Source organism: Camelus bactrianus, chromosome 20, assembly GCF_048773025.1.
Source record: "Camelus bactrianus isolate YW-2024 breed Bactrian camel chromosome 20, ASM4877302v1, whole genome shotgun sequence".
Lineage (NCBI taxonomy): Eukaryota > Metazoa > Chordata > Mammalia > Artiodactyla > Camelidae > Camelus > Camelus bactrianus.
The window spans coordinates 19557411-19571730 of NC_133558.1; the positions used below are offsets into that span (position 1 = coordinate 19557411).

The following is a 14320-nucleotide window of genomic DNA, read 5'->3' on the forward strand; positions in this document are numbered from 1 at the left end:
AGGGGCTAGAGGAACAAGTTAAATGACAGCAAAGAAACAATAAGACAGATTCAGAAGGTAGGATATTCTATAAGACAACTAGCCTAGTCACTTCAAAGAATCAGTTCTATGAAGAAAAAAAGACTGGATTGTTCTGGATTAAAAACAAAAGGGGAGAGAGAAGGACATAACAACAAAAAGCAATATGTGGAACTTGACTGGACCTTGGTTAGTTTATTTAATGCTATAAAAGATATTTAACTTGGGAAAGCTTGACTATGTAGATAATATTAGGAATTATTAACTCACTAGACATGATATTGTGGTTGTGTAAGATATATATTGATGACTTAGGGATGAACGGTCATGATGCCTGCAACTCACTTTCAACTAGTTCAGGAGAAAAAAAAGTAAGTAGACAAATAGATGGATAGATAAGACAGGGACTAGTAGAGCAAATGTGGCAAAATGTTAGGATCTGTTGAATCCTTGTGTTGAGTCTTTGGGTGTTTATTGTCCCTTTTTTCAGTTTTCCTGTGTGTTAGACAATTTTCAAAACAAAAAGTTAGAATTTCCATATTTTTTTTACACAGTAACAGAAGCCATTCCAGGCAGCAGCTCGTTAATATAATTTCTTCTTTGTTCTCCCGTGGAAACAAAAGATTCTCAATTATGATATTTCAGAAGGCACACTAAGAAACATATCCAAACTTTATTGTCTCTTTATTCAAGTTTGGTTTTAATATTTTATTAAAAATTCTTGAATTTGTAAATAGTAAAACACTGCAACTTACTACTGACACAAGAATGACAATATACTAGCAATAAAATCAAAGTAGAAGCTAAACTATTTAGAAGCAGTAGCAACTCCAGAATTCAAACTTAAACAGGCAGTTGTAGAGTTTAGTAAGGCGCAAAGCAGCCGCTCAGCCTGCAGTGATACTGCCCCACCGGCAGATGGCGCTGCAGAGCGTCTCAGGTGCAGCAGGAAGCCCATTTACCAATGGCTGTCGCTATCTCTTAATCAGCTTGAACTGATGAGTTCATGTTATAATTTATTTTATTAATTATATTTACTGCTTATTGCAGTTACTCTTAACTACTTACTAACTGGTACAGAAGTGTTTTAACAACTGGTTGAGCTGTACCAGTGCAAACCGGCTGAATGTCAGCGCTGTTTCCTCCTATTACGGCAGAAGCCACGAGGCTCCTGCCGGAGGGTAATCCCTGCACTGGGACTGTCAGTGCCACCCCCGCCCGCTCTCCAGGGCTTGTTTCATCACTAGTCCCCACTTTGCACTCTCAACCTTTCCTCCTTCACTTAACCCTTCTTCCAAACAACATGTTAAAACGCTCAAAACTTTAAAACAAAATTCCTCATTTTTACATATTCTGCTCTCTACATTTTTCTCTTTGCAAACACAACCACACTTCTTGAAAATTATATCCTTTTCTCCACTTCCTTCTTCCAAATTATTCCTCAATCTTTTGACATCCGGGACATCTGATCTCACCTATCCCATGGAACTGCTCCCGCTAAGATCAGCAAGGCTCCTTGTTACTAAATCCAGTAGACACTTCATTCTTGTCATCACTTCTCAGCAGCATTCCATGTGGCGCCCTTCCTTCCTCCTTCCCCTGGCTTTCATCGCACCATACTTCCTAGGTTTTATCCTGTCTGCTGGTTCCTCTTTCCCTGCCCTCACTTATATATCTCCTCCACATTCCTCAGCCCTCTTCTCTTCTCATGCTAAACACTCTCTGGTGGATGATCTCAGCTACTCTCCTCCCACCCACATGCTAATGATGCCCAAATCTGCGGCCACACCTCTTCCTTCAAGCCCCTGAATTCTGGTTTCCCTTCCCTTCCCCTGGATCTCTGCAAAAGCCTCTGGTCTCTCTTCCTCTTTTCAAGCCAGTCTCCATACTGCAACCAAAATGATCTAAGGTACAAATCTCTCCTTCTTGGTCTTAGGCTTAAAATTTTTCAGCATTCCTCTGGATAAAGTCTTCATCTTTAGCATGGCTGACAAAGCCCAGTGAGAGCTGGCCCAACCCTACTTCTCCAACTTCACCTTTCCTCACTTGTCTGCCCCAGCCATGCTGAATGAGTCTTCCCAAACTGTCCTGTGCTTGTTCCTTGACTTTTGCTGTCTCCTCTGTGAGTGAGCCTGGCTAACTCCTGCTCTATCTTCAGGCCTCAGCTTGGATCTCTGTTCCTCTAGGAGTCTTCCTCTAACTCACAAAGACTGGCCCCTGTTGAGTGTTCCCATAGCAATTCTTTACCACAGACCACTGATTTTTTTTTTCAGCCTCACATAACTTACTACAGCGTCACAGCTTCCAGACCTGTCCTCCACTCCTTCCTGACCAGCATCACAAGACCCTTCTATGTGGAGCCACCAGTAGCCCACGGAACCTTGTTCCACCCTTCTCATGGCACTTATCACACTTTTTTGGTAATTATCTATTTAATTGCTTCCATTTTTCAATAAATTGTGACCGTTTCTGTATCACTAACCACTGAGCAGCAACTGGCAAACAGTAATTGTTTTAATTGTTCGACAAATATTCGATTGTCTAATGAATCCCTGGGGTGATTACATTTCTATCTACTTAGTTACAACAGTTCAATAGATTCATGTAAAGTAATTCCTTTATAATTTACACAGTGCTATGGAATTATATTATTATTAGTGTCTGGCTATTCTATTCTTGGAGGGTAAGGTCTATTCCTTAGTCAACTTTGTTTTGTCCCAGAACTCAGCATATCTGACATTGTCTTCAACCAATTTTGTTGATTGTATCAACGATAATAAGAAATAAAGAATTAGAGGCCCAGATAATTGAACTACTCTGGACCACACACAGCTACCTTGTCCCAGAACCAGGACTGGAACTCAGTCTAGAAAAAGGGAAGCTCAGAAGGAAGTTGCTCAGCATCTAAATGGAATTCCAGCATGAAACAGAAGCACTAGTTTCTCTCCATCAAGAAACAGAAGCTGTGGGAACTCTCAGAGCCTGAGACCTCCATGGTCAAGTATCTCCACAGTGGATGTGGCCCAGGTAGAGGGGTGTGAGGACAGGGATCCTGGGTATTTCATTGAGGAGACTGGCCTCAATTTCCTTTCTTTTAGTCAGTTTCAACCTCAGCCTCAGGCACTGGTTTTGGGGTATTGTTTATCCTACCAAATCTGTTGCTAAGGTAGTTCTTTCCCAGTGTTACTTTCCTACAGAGTGAGTCACTGACAGGGACCTGAGAAGAATCATTTCCAGTCTAGCTCCCTGGGGATGTTAGGGTTACCTCCTTCCAGATCTTCAGCATAAAAACCCCCCTCCCCAGCTTCCCCTCCAGCGCCAGGCCTCAACTCTCATCCCCACTCCCAGATCTCCTAAATGCCCCTGGAGAAACTCAACAAGACATAAAGACAAGCAAAGAGAAGCAGCACAGAGGCAGGGGTACAAATAAAATTCTGACTTTTCTCACTTTTCTCCACTTTTTGAGACACTCCCAACGTCCCCAGTAGCAGTGCTACCTCCAGCAGCAGAGAAGTCCCTGAGCTTCCCTGATCATCATGAATCCTCACAGTACACTGAGCTGGGGTCCCCTTTCTTCCATCAGAAGACACAGCCCTGCGGCTAAAAAGACTAAGATGGGAGACAGGTGGCTTTTTCTCTCCACTGAAACTTTTTTACAGCACATTTTTGACAATCATCATGCACGTTCACATGCCGGTAGTATTTAAACTTTGCACTGGAGTGCAAATTCCCGGACTATGTCCTCACTGGGACCAATGACGGGGGAGCTGGAGGGAATGTGTGGCCCAAACACCTCAGCCTCTTTTGACCCTGGGGTGACAGGGTCTCTGCTGGAATTACAGACACTGGCTGGGGGCCCCAGAATCAAAGTGGGATGCTTGAAAATGAAGACAGGAAGCTGGCATCCTGCTTCTCCTCACCCCTACACCTAACGGCTAACCTATCAAACAACTTTTTGCCACTGCCCAGCCCAGATGACACTGTGGCAGCCAATAAACCAAAGCCTATTCTCTCTCTTTTCTCCAAGAATTAAATCTAGGAGTCCAACTGCTTGCTTGACAATGGAGAAGTACAGTCAGGCCTAAGATGCCCTGACTCATAAGAGAGCTGATCTCTGCTGAGATGTGCCTGACATGGTAAGACAGCTCAGACCCTGCACTGGGTCTCCCTGGCTCCGTCCCAAGCCAGGGTAAGTGGGATTCAGACCGGTTCTGTGTGCGTCCCTATGAATCTAGTACACCGAGTGTATACAGGGCTTTTAAATAATGAAACTTAACGCTTAAAGGGCTCCTGATCAAATCATAAATGTGCACGCTACTTGTTTTCCAGTAATTAAGACTACTCGTGCACATTTAATTAACATTTTCACAAGCCTTTAGTCTTAATTAAATATTTCCATCAACAGGAGGTTCTAGAATTATATTGCATGAGACCTAAGGATTTGGAGAACATTATACACCCTTCTTAATCCAAAAAGTAGGGTGCCTGATAACGGGATCTTGATCATGGCCAGGCTGTCTATTCAGGTCAGGCATCTTTATATGTTCAGTGCGTAGCATAAGTCCAGACACACAGTCAGCCCTCAATAAATATTTGTTGACTTTGAATAAATCCTGTGAAAATCTCACTTGGAGACATCAGCTGTGACAACTCTTCACTGCTTCTTCTCCCAGAAGCTCCTGGTATAACCCAGGTCTGGCAGCAGGGGGCGCAATGGCTGCTGCTCCAGTCCCAGAGGGCCTGGCACAAACTCTCAAAGGAGGATGGATTTAGAACAGGCCTCAAAAGCCTGAAGTGACCCCCCTTCCCCATGTTGATGATGGGGTTCCTAAGGTACAAGTAAGAGAGTGAGCAGAGGAAGCAGGTTTCAGACCTTAGAACCCACTGAATCAGCTCCTAAGAGAACACTTCCTTTGCAAAGAGAATGCTTGGAAAAAGAAGGGAGGAGAGCAGAGAAGCCTCCCACAGCTGCTTTCACCTCAGTCCATCTGGGGAAGGGGCTACAAAGCAGACAATCTTTATTCACAACTGGGGCGGCAGATGGGAGAGACCCCAGGTCAGTCCAAAAGCAAAGATATTAGGGGTGGGGGGAGGATGGAGCAGGACAAGGACTCAGCACTCGTCCTCGCCCAGCAGGGCGTAAGGGTTTCGGGCGGCCAGGCTGGACCCTGGAGCTGAGGTTGGGGTGTCCTCATCCCCTTCCCCCTCCTCATCCGCATCCCGGTCCTCCTCTCCCTCCTCCTCACAGGAGCTGCTCAGCTCTTCCTCTTCCTCCTCCTCCTCGTCACCTGCTGGCCCCACCCTGCCCTGCAAAACCACCAGCTCCATGGTCTCTGGATGGGACTCCCAGGTGCCTGGGGAACCAAAACAAGAAAAAGAATGGAGGAGAGTTTTGAGCAAGAAACTAACACCAGGAAAAGATGGGGAAGAGGCAAAGACTACGAATAACAATAACTTTTATAGCTGCTGGCATTCATCTGTTCACTCATTCATTCAGCCTCTCATGTGCTGGGCACCAAACAGAAGTTCTGCACACGTTAACTCCAGTCTCGACCCCCACCTTGCTGGGGGCAACTACCACTCTGGCTTTGCAGATCAGGAAGTCGTCTCAGAGATGCTTAGTAACACAGAACTGGCCGATGGGTGCAGAATCCGGAATCCTCGCTCTGTGTGGCCACAAATCTCACACCCTTTTGCCTGCGCTAGAGCAGGGGCTGGGGAAGGACACTGGCTGACTGACCTTTCTGCTCGCTGTAGCCCGGCGGGTGAAAACACAGGCTGAGGCGGCCATCCAGTGCCAGCCGCAGGAGGCTGTTGGCCGCTCTGTACACATCATTTCGGGCCGCCTTGGCTGTCTTGTAACCACGTTTCTCTGCCCAAGCTGTAGGGAAAAAAGGATAATGGGGAGGGAAGCCCATCAACTGGGCCCAGTCACCATCACCCCACTCCCCTAATGCAGTCTTTCCAGTTTCCCCCAGAACATTCCAAGCCAAGATCTTGCCGGCCCTGAGACAGAAGTCTAGGGGTGAGTGGCTGGCCACCTGGTTGATGGCAGGACTTCTGCGGAGAGAGGGGAGGGGAGAAGCCAGGCATACGGAACCCACCTTCACAGATGTCCCAGGCACACCAGGGGTGTTCTGCGGAGGGGTCCTCAGCCTCTGGATGGCGCAGGTGGAGCAGGGCCTGCACAGGGATTCGGGAGGCCAGGTAGCCCACGGCCGTGTATGGCTCCTGGATCTGGGCGATGGGGTAGATCCCCGCCAGGACCTGAAGGGAGACGAGAGCGCTCAGCACCTTCCTGGCCTCCAGGCTTCTCGCCACAGCTGCCCGCTCTGCCCTCGTACCTGCAACTGCCTGGGCAGAAGGGAGGGGAAGGTGAGGCCTGGACAGTCACAGAGCTTCACGGAGGGGGTGAGGAAGTAGGTCTGAAAGTACCGGGTGTGGCCCGGGGTTCTGGAGACGCTCACGACCTTCCGCCCCACCAGCCCGTTGATCAGCGAGGACTTGCCCACGTTGGGGAAACCTGAAGAAGACAAGGAAAATTAACATCTGACCGATCCTAACTTTGGGACAGGCAGGATGCGGTACTGTAGCTGAAGATGAAAGGGAAACTAGGGCGCAGGAATAAAGGAAGCCGTATAACATTTCAAGTTACAAATCAGGCTCTGGACTCCCAGGGCCAAATCCTGGCCTCCCCGCTTAGCCAAGCTTTGTGACCTCAAGGCAATTTACTTAATTTTCTGAATCTCTGTTTTTGCATTTTACAGAGCGGATACCTCCAGCCTCAGAGTGGTCAGGGTGAAATGAGAAACTAATACAATTGTGTGGCTATGCCTGCAGTAGACTGAGTGCCCGATACCAGTGAGACACGCATCCCATGATTATCAAAACTTCTCCAAGAAGGAGACTGGAAGCCCAGGGGCTCATTGCCCTCTCCTCATGACACCACCTTCATTCTGGCTGACTTCAGCATCTGCACAGATCTCCCGGGCAGCACTCTGGCCTCTCAGTGCCAGAATCTCCCTTCCAAAGGTTTTGTCAACCCCACCTCTGTGCTCTGAGCCGGACCTGACACTTCACACTTTACAAACCTCAACTGCAAGCACCCCTCTCTCTGCCCTGACATCCATCTTTCCAGCTCTCTTATTCTGGTTCCTCCATTCCAATAAATCTGACCCTGACTAGCACAGATACAGCATTCAATAATCAGCCCATGGCTTCTCTTCCCTTCTTACCCAACTTAGATTCCATGATCCAGCTGGACAGCCAGTCCCCTCCATAGACCTTCAACTCCCTGGCCCCGCCTCTCCCCTTTTTAGTCACCCGGCAAAACCCCAACCCTGTAAAATGCAATTCTGTCCACTCAGCACCTGCTCCCGGGCAGCTGACTGAGCCTGGGCAAAGATGCACCACGGTGCTGACTGTGCTGCGTTTACAACCCGTTCGAGTACAGCTGGCCCTCAGGATCCACAGGGAATTGGTTCCAGCAGCCCCTGAGGATACCAAAATCCATGGATGCTCAAGTCCCTTATATAAAATGGTGCAGTACAGTCAGCCCTCCGTACCCACGGGTTCTGTGACTGTGTCTCCTTTCAGAAGGGGAGGGGGAAACAACTCTCTTTTGACAACCCCTACCGGCTATCCCTCTGTTCCCTTTATAGTAAAACTCAAAGACTTATCTATTTTTTGTCACCACTTCTTCATGCCATCTTCTTTGTGACTATGAACTACAGCAGACGGTGCAGTTCTGCCATGTCAGTGCTGATCTCTTGGGGCCACCCTAATCTAGCTTTCTCTCCTCCACTTCACTGAAACCACTGATCTCCATCCTGCCCAGCCGCTGAGCAAGTCTGTTCTTATCTCACTCAACCCGTCAGCAACATTTGATACAACTGAGCCCTCCCTTCCTCTCCAAATTTTTTATCACTTTTTAAAACTGAAGTATAGTTGATTTACAATACTGTGTTAGTTTCAGGTTTACAGCAAAGTGATTCAATTATATACATACATGTATGTATCTTTTTTCTTTTCCATTATAGTTTATTATAAAATACTGAATATAGTTCCCTACGCTATACAGTAAGTCCCTGTTGTTTTCCTCTCTAAACCTTTTTCACTTGACTTCTGGGACACTCCTGGTTTCGCCCTCCTTTGCCCAGCCTCTAAATGGCCTGGCCTTCTCTCCGCCTACCTCCTCTCCCATATCTCATCCAAGCCTATGGCTTTAAATACCATTTATATTCACTAGTGGCTCCCCAGATTTAAATCTTGCCCAAATTCAAATCTCCAGTCCTCTCCCCTGAGCTCCAGGCTCCTATACCCACTGCATGGTCAACATCTCCACTTGAGATATATAAAAAGAATCTCAGATTTAATTTCTGATTTCTTTCCCCAATCCCTCCAAACCTGCTCCTCTCCCAATCTTCCTATCTCAGTATTCCCAGCTGCTCAGTACAAAACCCTGGAAGTCCTCCTTTATTCCTCACTTTCTCTTAGGCCCCAAGTGCAACCCATCAGCAATCTCATTCTCTAACTTCAAAATATATTCTGTTTCTGACCTGTCTCCCCACCTCCACCTCGACCACTCTGCTCTGAGCAAGTCTTATTTCTCCCTAGTCTGGGACAGCCTCTGACCACACTCTCTCTGCTTCCTGTCCTGCCCACCCCCACCATTCTCCTCTCAGCAGACAGAGCAAACTTCTAAAATAGGAAATCAGATCCTGTCATTCCCCTGCTCAGAACTCACCACTGGCTTCTCATCAGACTTGGAATAAAATCCAAAACGCCTTCTCATAGACCTTACATGACGTGGCCCCTGAGATTTCTGACCTCATCCTCGATTCTCTTTCGTGACTCCCATTCCCCAGTCCCCCTGGCACTCTGGCTGGTCCTACAATCACCAAGCTCGTTCCCACCTCAAGACCCCTTGGCCTGGAAGGAACTTTCCTCACGTCTCCAAATGGCCACTTCAGCTCAGCATCCAGGCTCTCCTCAGGGGGGCTTTCCCTGAGGACCTCTCCTGTCCCAGTCACTATTCCCTAAATACAGGATTTCAGATCACGCATCAATGTACTCCCAAGAAAACAAGCTCCGTGAGGGGAGGGACTTTTCTGCCATTTTCACAGCAATGTACTCCATCCCTAGAACAGCACCTGGTGCTGGGTAAGTATCTGTCCGATGGGTAAGTGAATGAGAGCTGGAGGGAAATCCAAACTCAGCGCTGCCTGGGCCACAGCAACGCTCTCCCCATTCCACCACCCTGAACCCAGACAGGTCAGTGCAGTGGCTACCGAGAGAGGCACAGGGGAGAGGCACAGGGCCCCTGTGTGGGAGAGCTGGGCTCAGACGCCAGGGGAGGCAAAGCTGGGGGGAAATGGCTAGAAAGGGGAGCCATCCCGTCAGCAGTCAGGCAGGTTTTTGTCAAGACAAAAAGGAGACTGAAAGATAAGTCAGGAGCATTTCCAAGGAGCTAAACTACTCTGCTTTCCTTAATTTCTCCTGGACTGGGCCTTTTTTTGGTTCCAGTTATCACCTCGCTTACCACACCTTTGTCCAAGTCACTTCTCACCTGTCCTACCTCAAAAGAAAAGGGGCCCTGGCCCTAATCTTCTGTTCCTTTCTCCCCAACCAAGAGCACAGACAAAGCTCTTAATTAAGGGAAGATTCTCACAGACAGCAGACCTAAACAGTTAAGACCCAGACAGAAGCTGATACTTGCTAAGCTCCTACTGCAACTTAAGGATTACTCTACTCTGGACTAAGTACAGAACTGAAACAGTCAACATGTAAATCGCTTAGAATAGTACCTGGTACACAGCAAGCATCATATAAATGTTAAACTTTTAATAATTATTATTATTACTTTTATCACTGTTTGCCAGGTTTTGTTAGGCCCTCTGTACACTTCCTTCCAGTCCTCACATCCATTCTTTTAATTGAGCATCACTGTCCTCATTTTTTAAGTCAAAGTCACTAGACTGAGAGTGGATAAATAACTTGCTCGAGATCAACAAACTGAGAGAAGAGGTGGCATTTAACTCCACCGTGTGGCGATCCTGCCACCACAGCACAAGACCCTGGAGCCTAACAGGACCTGACACCTGCCCTCTTTTCCAAATACTGAAACTCCGTGCCCCCAGAAGGCCACCACTCGTGGGCCACCGCTTCCTTACCCACACAGCCAATGGTCACCACCCCGTCCTTGTAGCGCTCTCGTGTGGGGCCTGTTGGCTCCATGGCTGAGTCAGTCTGCTGCTCCACCAGGACGGCCGGCCCGTCCTCCTCTTCCTCCTCCTCCCCGGAGCCATTGCCCCAGGTGGCCCCAGCCACATCCCGGGCAATCTTCTCCCGCCAGCTGCTGAGGTCCACTGCATAAGGAAGAAGAAGAAGGTTCTCTCCAGGGCCACTGTGTACAATGGCACAGACCAGCTGATGGAAGTGGTGCTCTCTGGAGTTGGACACCATGGCCGACTCTCCCCAGCATTCACCTGACCCCACCGTGGAATCACGTGCATTTGAGTTTCTGACTCAGAAGAATGAAGGCAGCAAACCACTGGGGCTCCTGCCTACCCGCTGCCTCTCTTGTCCCACTAAGTCAGGCTGCTCTCTCTTCTGTCCCTCCCTGTGGTCTCTCGCCTGAGTCCAGAAGAGAGGGACTGACTCCGGGAAAGGTGAGCAAAGTGAACCAAGGCCTTCATCTCTCCCCGGGCCTCCAACAGCTCCCCTCTAAGGGGCACATACCTTTCCCAGCAGTGATGGCTTCACAGGCTCTCAGTAGCTGCTCTGGCCCCAGGGCCCGAGTCCATCCTCTCCCCCGCCTCCGACTCTTCTTCAAGACTGAGATCAGAGGGCACAAAAGCATAAGCACACCCCATGGGCTTTATGCACCCTCTCTGTCCTGCCACCCTCAGGCCCAAGATCAGGTTCCCCTCTGTCCCTGCCACCCACCTCTCCCACTCCCACATTGTTCTCTTCATTGCCCACTCACCGCTGCTAGGGTCCTGTGGGGTGCGAGGGTCCCGAGGAAAAGAGGTGAAAAGGACAATGTGGAGCTGGGGATAGTGTTGGTGGAAATAATGCTTCCAGGCAACCACAAGGGCTGGTGGGGCCAGATCCACCTTGTTCAGGACCAGCACCAGGGCCAGCCCAAGCTCTCCAGTCACATACTCATAAAGTGCTGGTGGGAAATTCACAACCTGGAACAGGGATGGTAAGAGGAGGGAGTGATAAGAGGTCAACCCAGGGTTCTCTGCCTCCAACTCCCCATTCACCAGGCACAGCTTTGGAGATGAGACCCTGGTGGTAGCAGATCCTGGGGCAACAAGGATAAATCAGCCAAACTGAACTAGGAGGACAAGCTGGGGTAAGTAACACCTATGCATTGGTCTCTAGGGGCTTCGCACAGGGCCTAATTAGGGATGGAAATGAGCTAAAAACAAGATGAAGAAATAGTGACCCCTAGCACACTGGGGTGAAGGCTGGGATCACACACAGGGATGGGAGTTGGGATAGAAATTAATATCTATTTTCACATTTAGACAACTGTCTACATGTGTACGGAGGCATATGTACGTGCAAGCCATGTGTGTGCATGTTTGTATTGAGAAGAGTGGCTGCATAAGAAAGCATGTGTATGCATGCACATATCTAGGAGCACACAGGCGTGTGTGTATGTCATTAAGGACCTCCAACCTAAATGTCTGCACAAACCTCAGACCTCCTTTTCTCCCACTGGAGAACAACAGCAAGTGGCAAAGCCAAGTTCACACAGGGGCCGTCCAGCAGCAGAGTCTAGAGCCTTAACCACACCCTAGCATCCCAGCTGAGGCTGAGTTCTGTAGTGACCCATGTGGCAGGCCAGGGGGTTAACCCCCAGCTGTCTTCATAGAATCCCCTGGAGCTCGACACTAGGAGCTCTATTAGCTCTGAAGGGCTAGGAAACAGCCCACTCTTTCATCAAAAAAATATAGGAGAGTGGAATCAATTGACCAGGAGAGGAGTGATAGACTGTGACATGGATGAATAAAAATTGAGTCCTTGACTGAAGACATCAGCATGGGGTAGAGGAGACCAGAAAGGAAGAGATTACCTTTCTGGCTCCCAACTCCTGCCTCTGCCCTTTACCTATCAAGAATCTTCCTCCCTCCTCCCCTTCGCACGCCCTCATCCCCAGGACTCACTGGATGTCGGATATCAGTAATTAGCAGAACAATGTCAGACATCTCTAACACTCGCCACAGCTGCCTCCATGTCTGAAAAGACAAGGTCAGAGGAAGAGAACCTGAGCTCAGAGTCACTCTCCCGCCTGACCCCAGACCAATTTGACCATGGGTCACCATGCCCCACTCCTGTCCCCACTGTATTCTTACCTCCAGATTGTGCTCGAAGTAGCTGAGCTTCTCAGAGGTGTAAGCCCCGTGAATCTTCCCAAGATACTCCTGGAAGCTCCTTTCCTCCTGGCTCATCAGTTGCTCCTTGGACATCTCATAGTTCCAAGGAGGACGTCGGGGAAAGTCCAGGACTAGGAAATCAAGAAAAAGCCCAAATAAGTCTGAGAATAGTTTCAGGACTCACGGGTGCATCCCAGACCCCTTCCTCCCAGTCAGCTCTTACTCTTCCAAACTCCTTCCCTCAGCCCATTGCCTGTCCCAAGCATCCTGGTGTTGGGCTCTCACTCACCGGAACCTGGCTGATAGACCTCCCGGATGTCCAGCTCCAGCAGCTCAGCACTGACAGGCTGCAGCACTTGCTCCCGGGCTGCTCTCTTTCTCCGCTCCACCTCCTCGCGGCTGTCTCGCTCAAAATGCAGCCGGTATCTAACAGGACGAGACCAGCAGGTAACTTCGCAAAGCTTTCTCTCCACTTCAAGTCTCCCCTCTGAGTCAGCCCTCCCCCAAAACTCCTTCACGCGGTGGTAGGCCTTCCTCTAAGTTTCGTCCTTCTGAAAGTCAAACTCTCTCCAGCCTCTCCAGAAGGGAAGACTGTGATCCGCTCCGGTGACCCAGCGGCCCGTGAAGAACCGCAGCATCCCAGGCCCACCATCTCCTGTTTCAGGCCTCCAACAGCAGCAGCCTGCTTTCCCCCAACGCTCTAACTTCCGGGTAGGCGGGGAAGCCCGGGGCAGAGCCCCCCGCCCACTCTCACCGATTTGGGTCATAGCCTCGCGGGCCCAGCCCCTGGGAAGGCTGCTGGTTGAGCCTGCGGATGTGATGGGTCACAGACTCTCCATCTGAGGTGTCGGTCTGCTCCTCCCGCCGCTCCCGGCTCCCGCTGCGGCTGTTGGAACTGGATCGCAGCCCATCTTGAAGCCCTGCGGGGAGGAGTCGGTGACGCCAGTGCTAGCCAGCTCTCAGGGGCTATAAGACCCCCTTCCTCGGTCGGCCTGGCTCCTCCTCACATCACCTCACTTCTTTTGAAGCCGGGTCCTCCCAGCTACCCTACCCAAGACCCTCCCGGATGTGCGTGGAGGGAGGCACTCCTCCTCCAGGGATCTGCGGGGATGGCGCCCCATTCGAGCAGGAGGGATTCCCCTCCCCCAACTCTCCATCCTTCCCCACCCCTTCCAGAGGTAGGGGGCTGGGGTGAAGGAATCCCCTCCGCGGTCGCCCACGCGCGTCGGCGCGCGGCCACCACCCACTCCTACGCCTCCCAGAGGTGAGGCGGGCACACCCCTCCTTCCAGATGTGCGGGAGTCCGAGCCCCGCCCCCTCCTCTAGCTCCCGCACTGACCTCGCTTCCGCTCCCGCTTGTCCTGCAACTGCTTCTTCTTCTGCTTGACGCTGAAAGGCTTCTTCCTCGGCATGGCCCGGACCAGTCACCTGGCCCGCCCTCCGCCGAGCTCCCGCCGCCTCAACTGACTCCCCCGAGGGCTGCCCCCGCCGCAAGGGCCCGGGACCCTGGAGGGGGCGGGGCTGGAAGGTGACGTCAGCGGGCGGGCCCAGCCGATGCGCCCCGGCGGCCGGGGTGCAAGGCAACCGAGGGGGAAATACAGTCACTTCCCTCTGAGAGCGAGGCGGGAGGATGATGCTGGGTGGGCTACCCGCACGTGAGAGCCAGTGGCACAGAGAGGGCGCAGCGGCGGCGAAGAAGAAGGCGCGCGTGGGAGGATCGGGCTAACTTCGTCACGGACGCTACCAACTCGCGTTCGGAGGAGGGGGGAAGCGTGTCATCACTACCTTGCGCGCTTGGGAGAAGCTACCACTCACCTGGAGGGGGCGGTGGAGCGGAGGGCGGGCCCTACCAACTGGGGGAGAAAGGGGCGTGGACCCGCAGAAGCTACTTTACCAACCCTCGCTGGACCTTA

At 50.6% G+C, this 14320-nt stretch overlaps 2 protein-coding genes and 1 long non-coding RNA gene across 3 annotated transcripts in view; 2 read left to right on the top strand and 1 right to left on the bottom strand.

Moving 5' to 3' along the window:
* Positions 1 to 2476, top strand: part of RPP21 (ribonuclease P subunit p21) — a 28982-nt gene extending 26506 nt beyond the window's left edge. Inside the window, exon 6 of the mRNA XM_045521644.2 lies at positions 2292 to 2476. The gene's annotated coding sequence lies outside the window, so the exon portion shown is untranslated. The remainder of the gene's footprint in view (positions 1 to 2291) is intronic.
* A 2543-nt stretch (positions 2477 to 5019) lies between these two features.
* GNL1 (G protein nucleolar 1 (putative)) lies at positions 5020 to 13979 on the bottom strand. The gene is made up of 12 exons (XM_010961550.3): positions 13747 to 13979; positions 13162 to 13327; positions 12697 to 12833; positions 12387 to 12538; positions 12198 to 12269; positions 11006 to 11213; positions 10759 to 10854; positions 10191 to 10385; positions 6363 to 6541; positions 6123 to 6285; positions 5759 to 5899; positions 5020 to 5372 (listed from the first exon to the last, which is right to left on the bottom strand). Exons 1-12 carry the CDS (start codon positions 13817 to 13819, stop codon positions 5131 to 5133), a joined length of 1824 nt encoding a protein of 607 aa, XP_010959852.1. The 5' UTR covers positions 13820 to 13979; the 3' UTR covers positions 5020 to 5130.
* On the top strand, positions 10394 to 13173 carry LOC123618697 (uncharacterized). Its single transcript, XR_006727150.2, has 4 exons — positions 10394 to 10688; positions 11292 to 11380; positions 12653 to 12854; positions 12981 to 13173. It is a non-coding gene; the product is annotated as an uncharacterized LOC123618697 (long non-coding RNA).
* Positions 13980 to 14320: the final 341 nt, after the last annotated feature.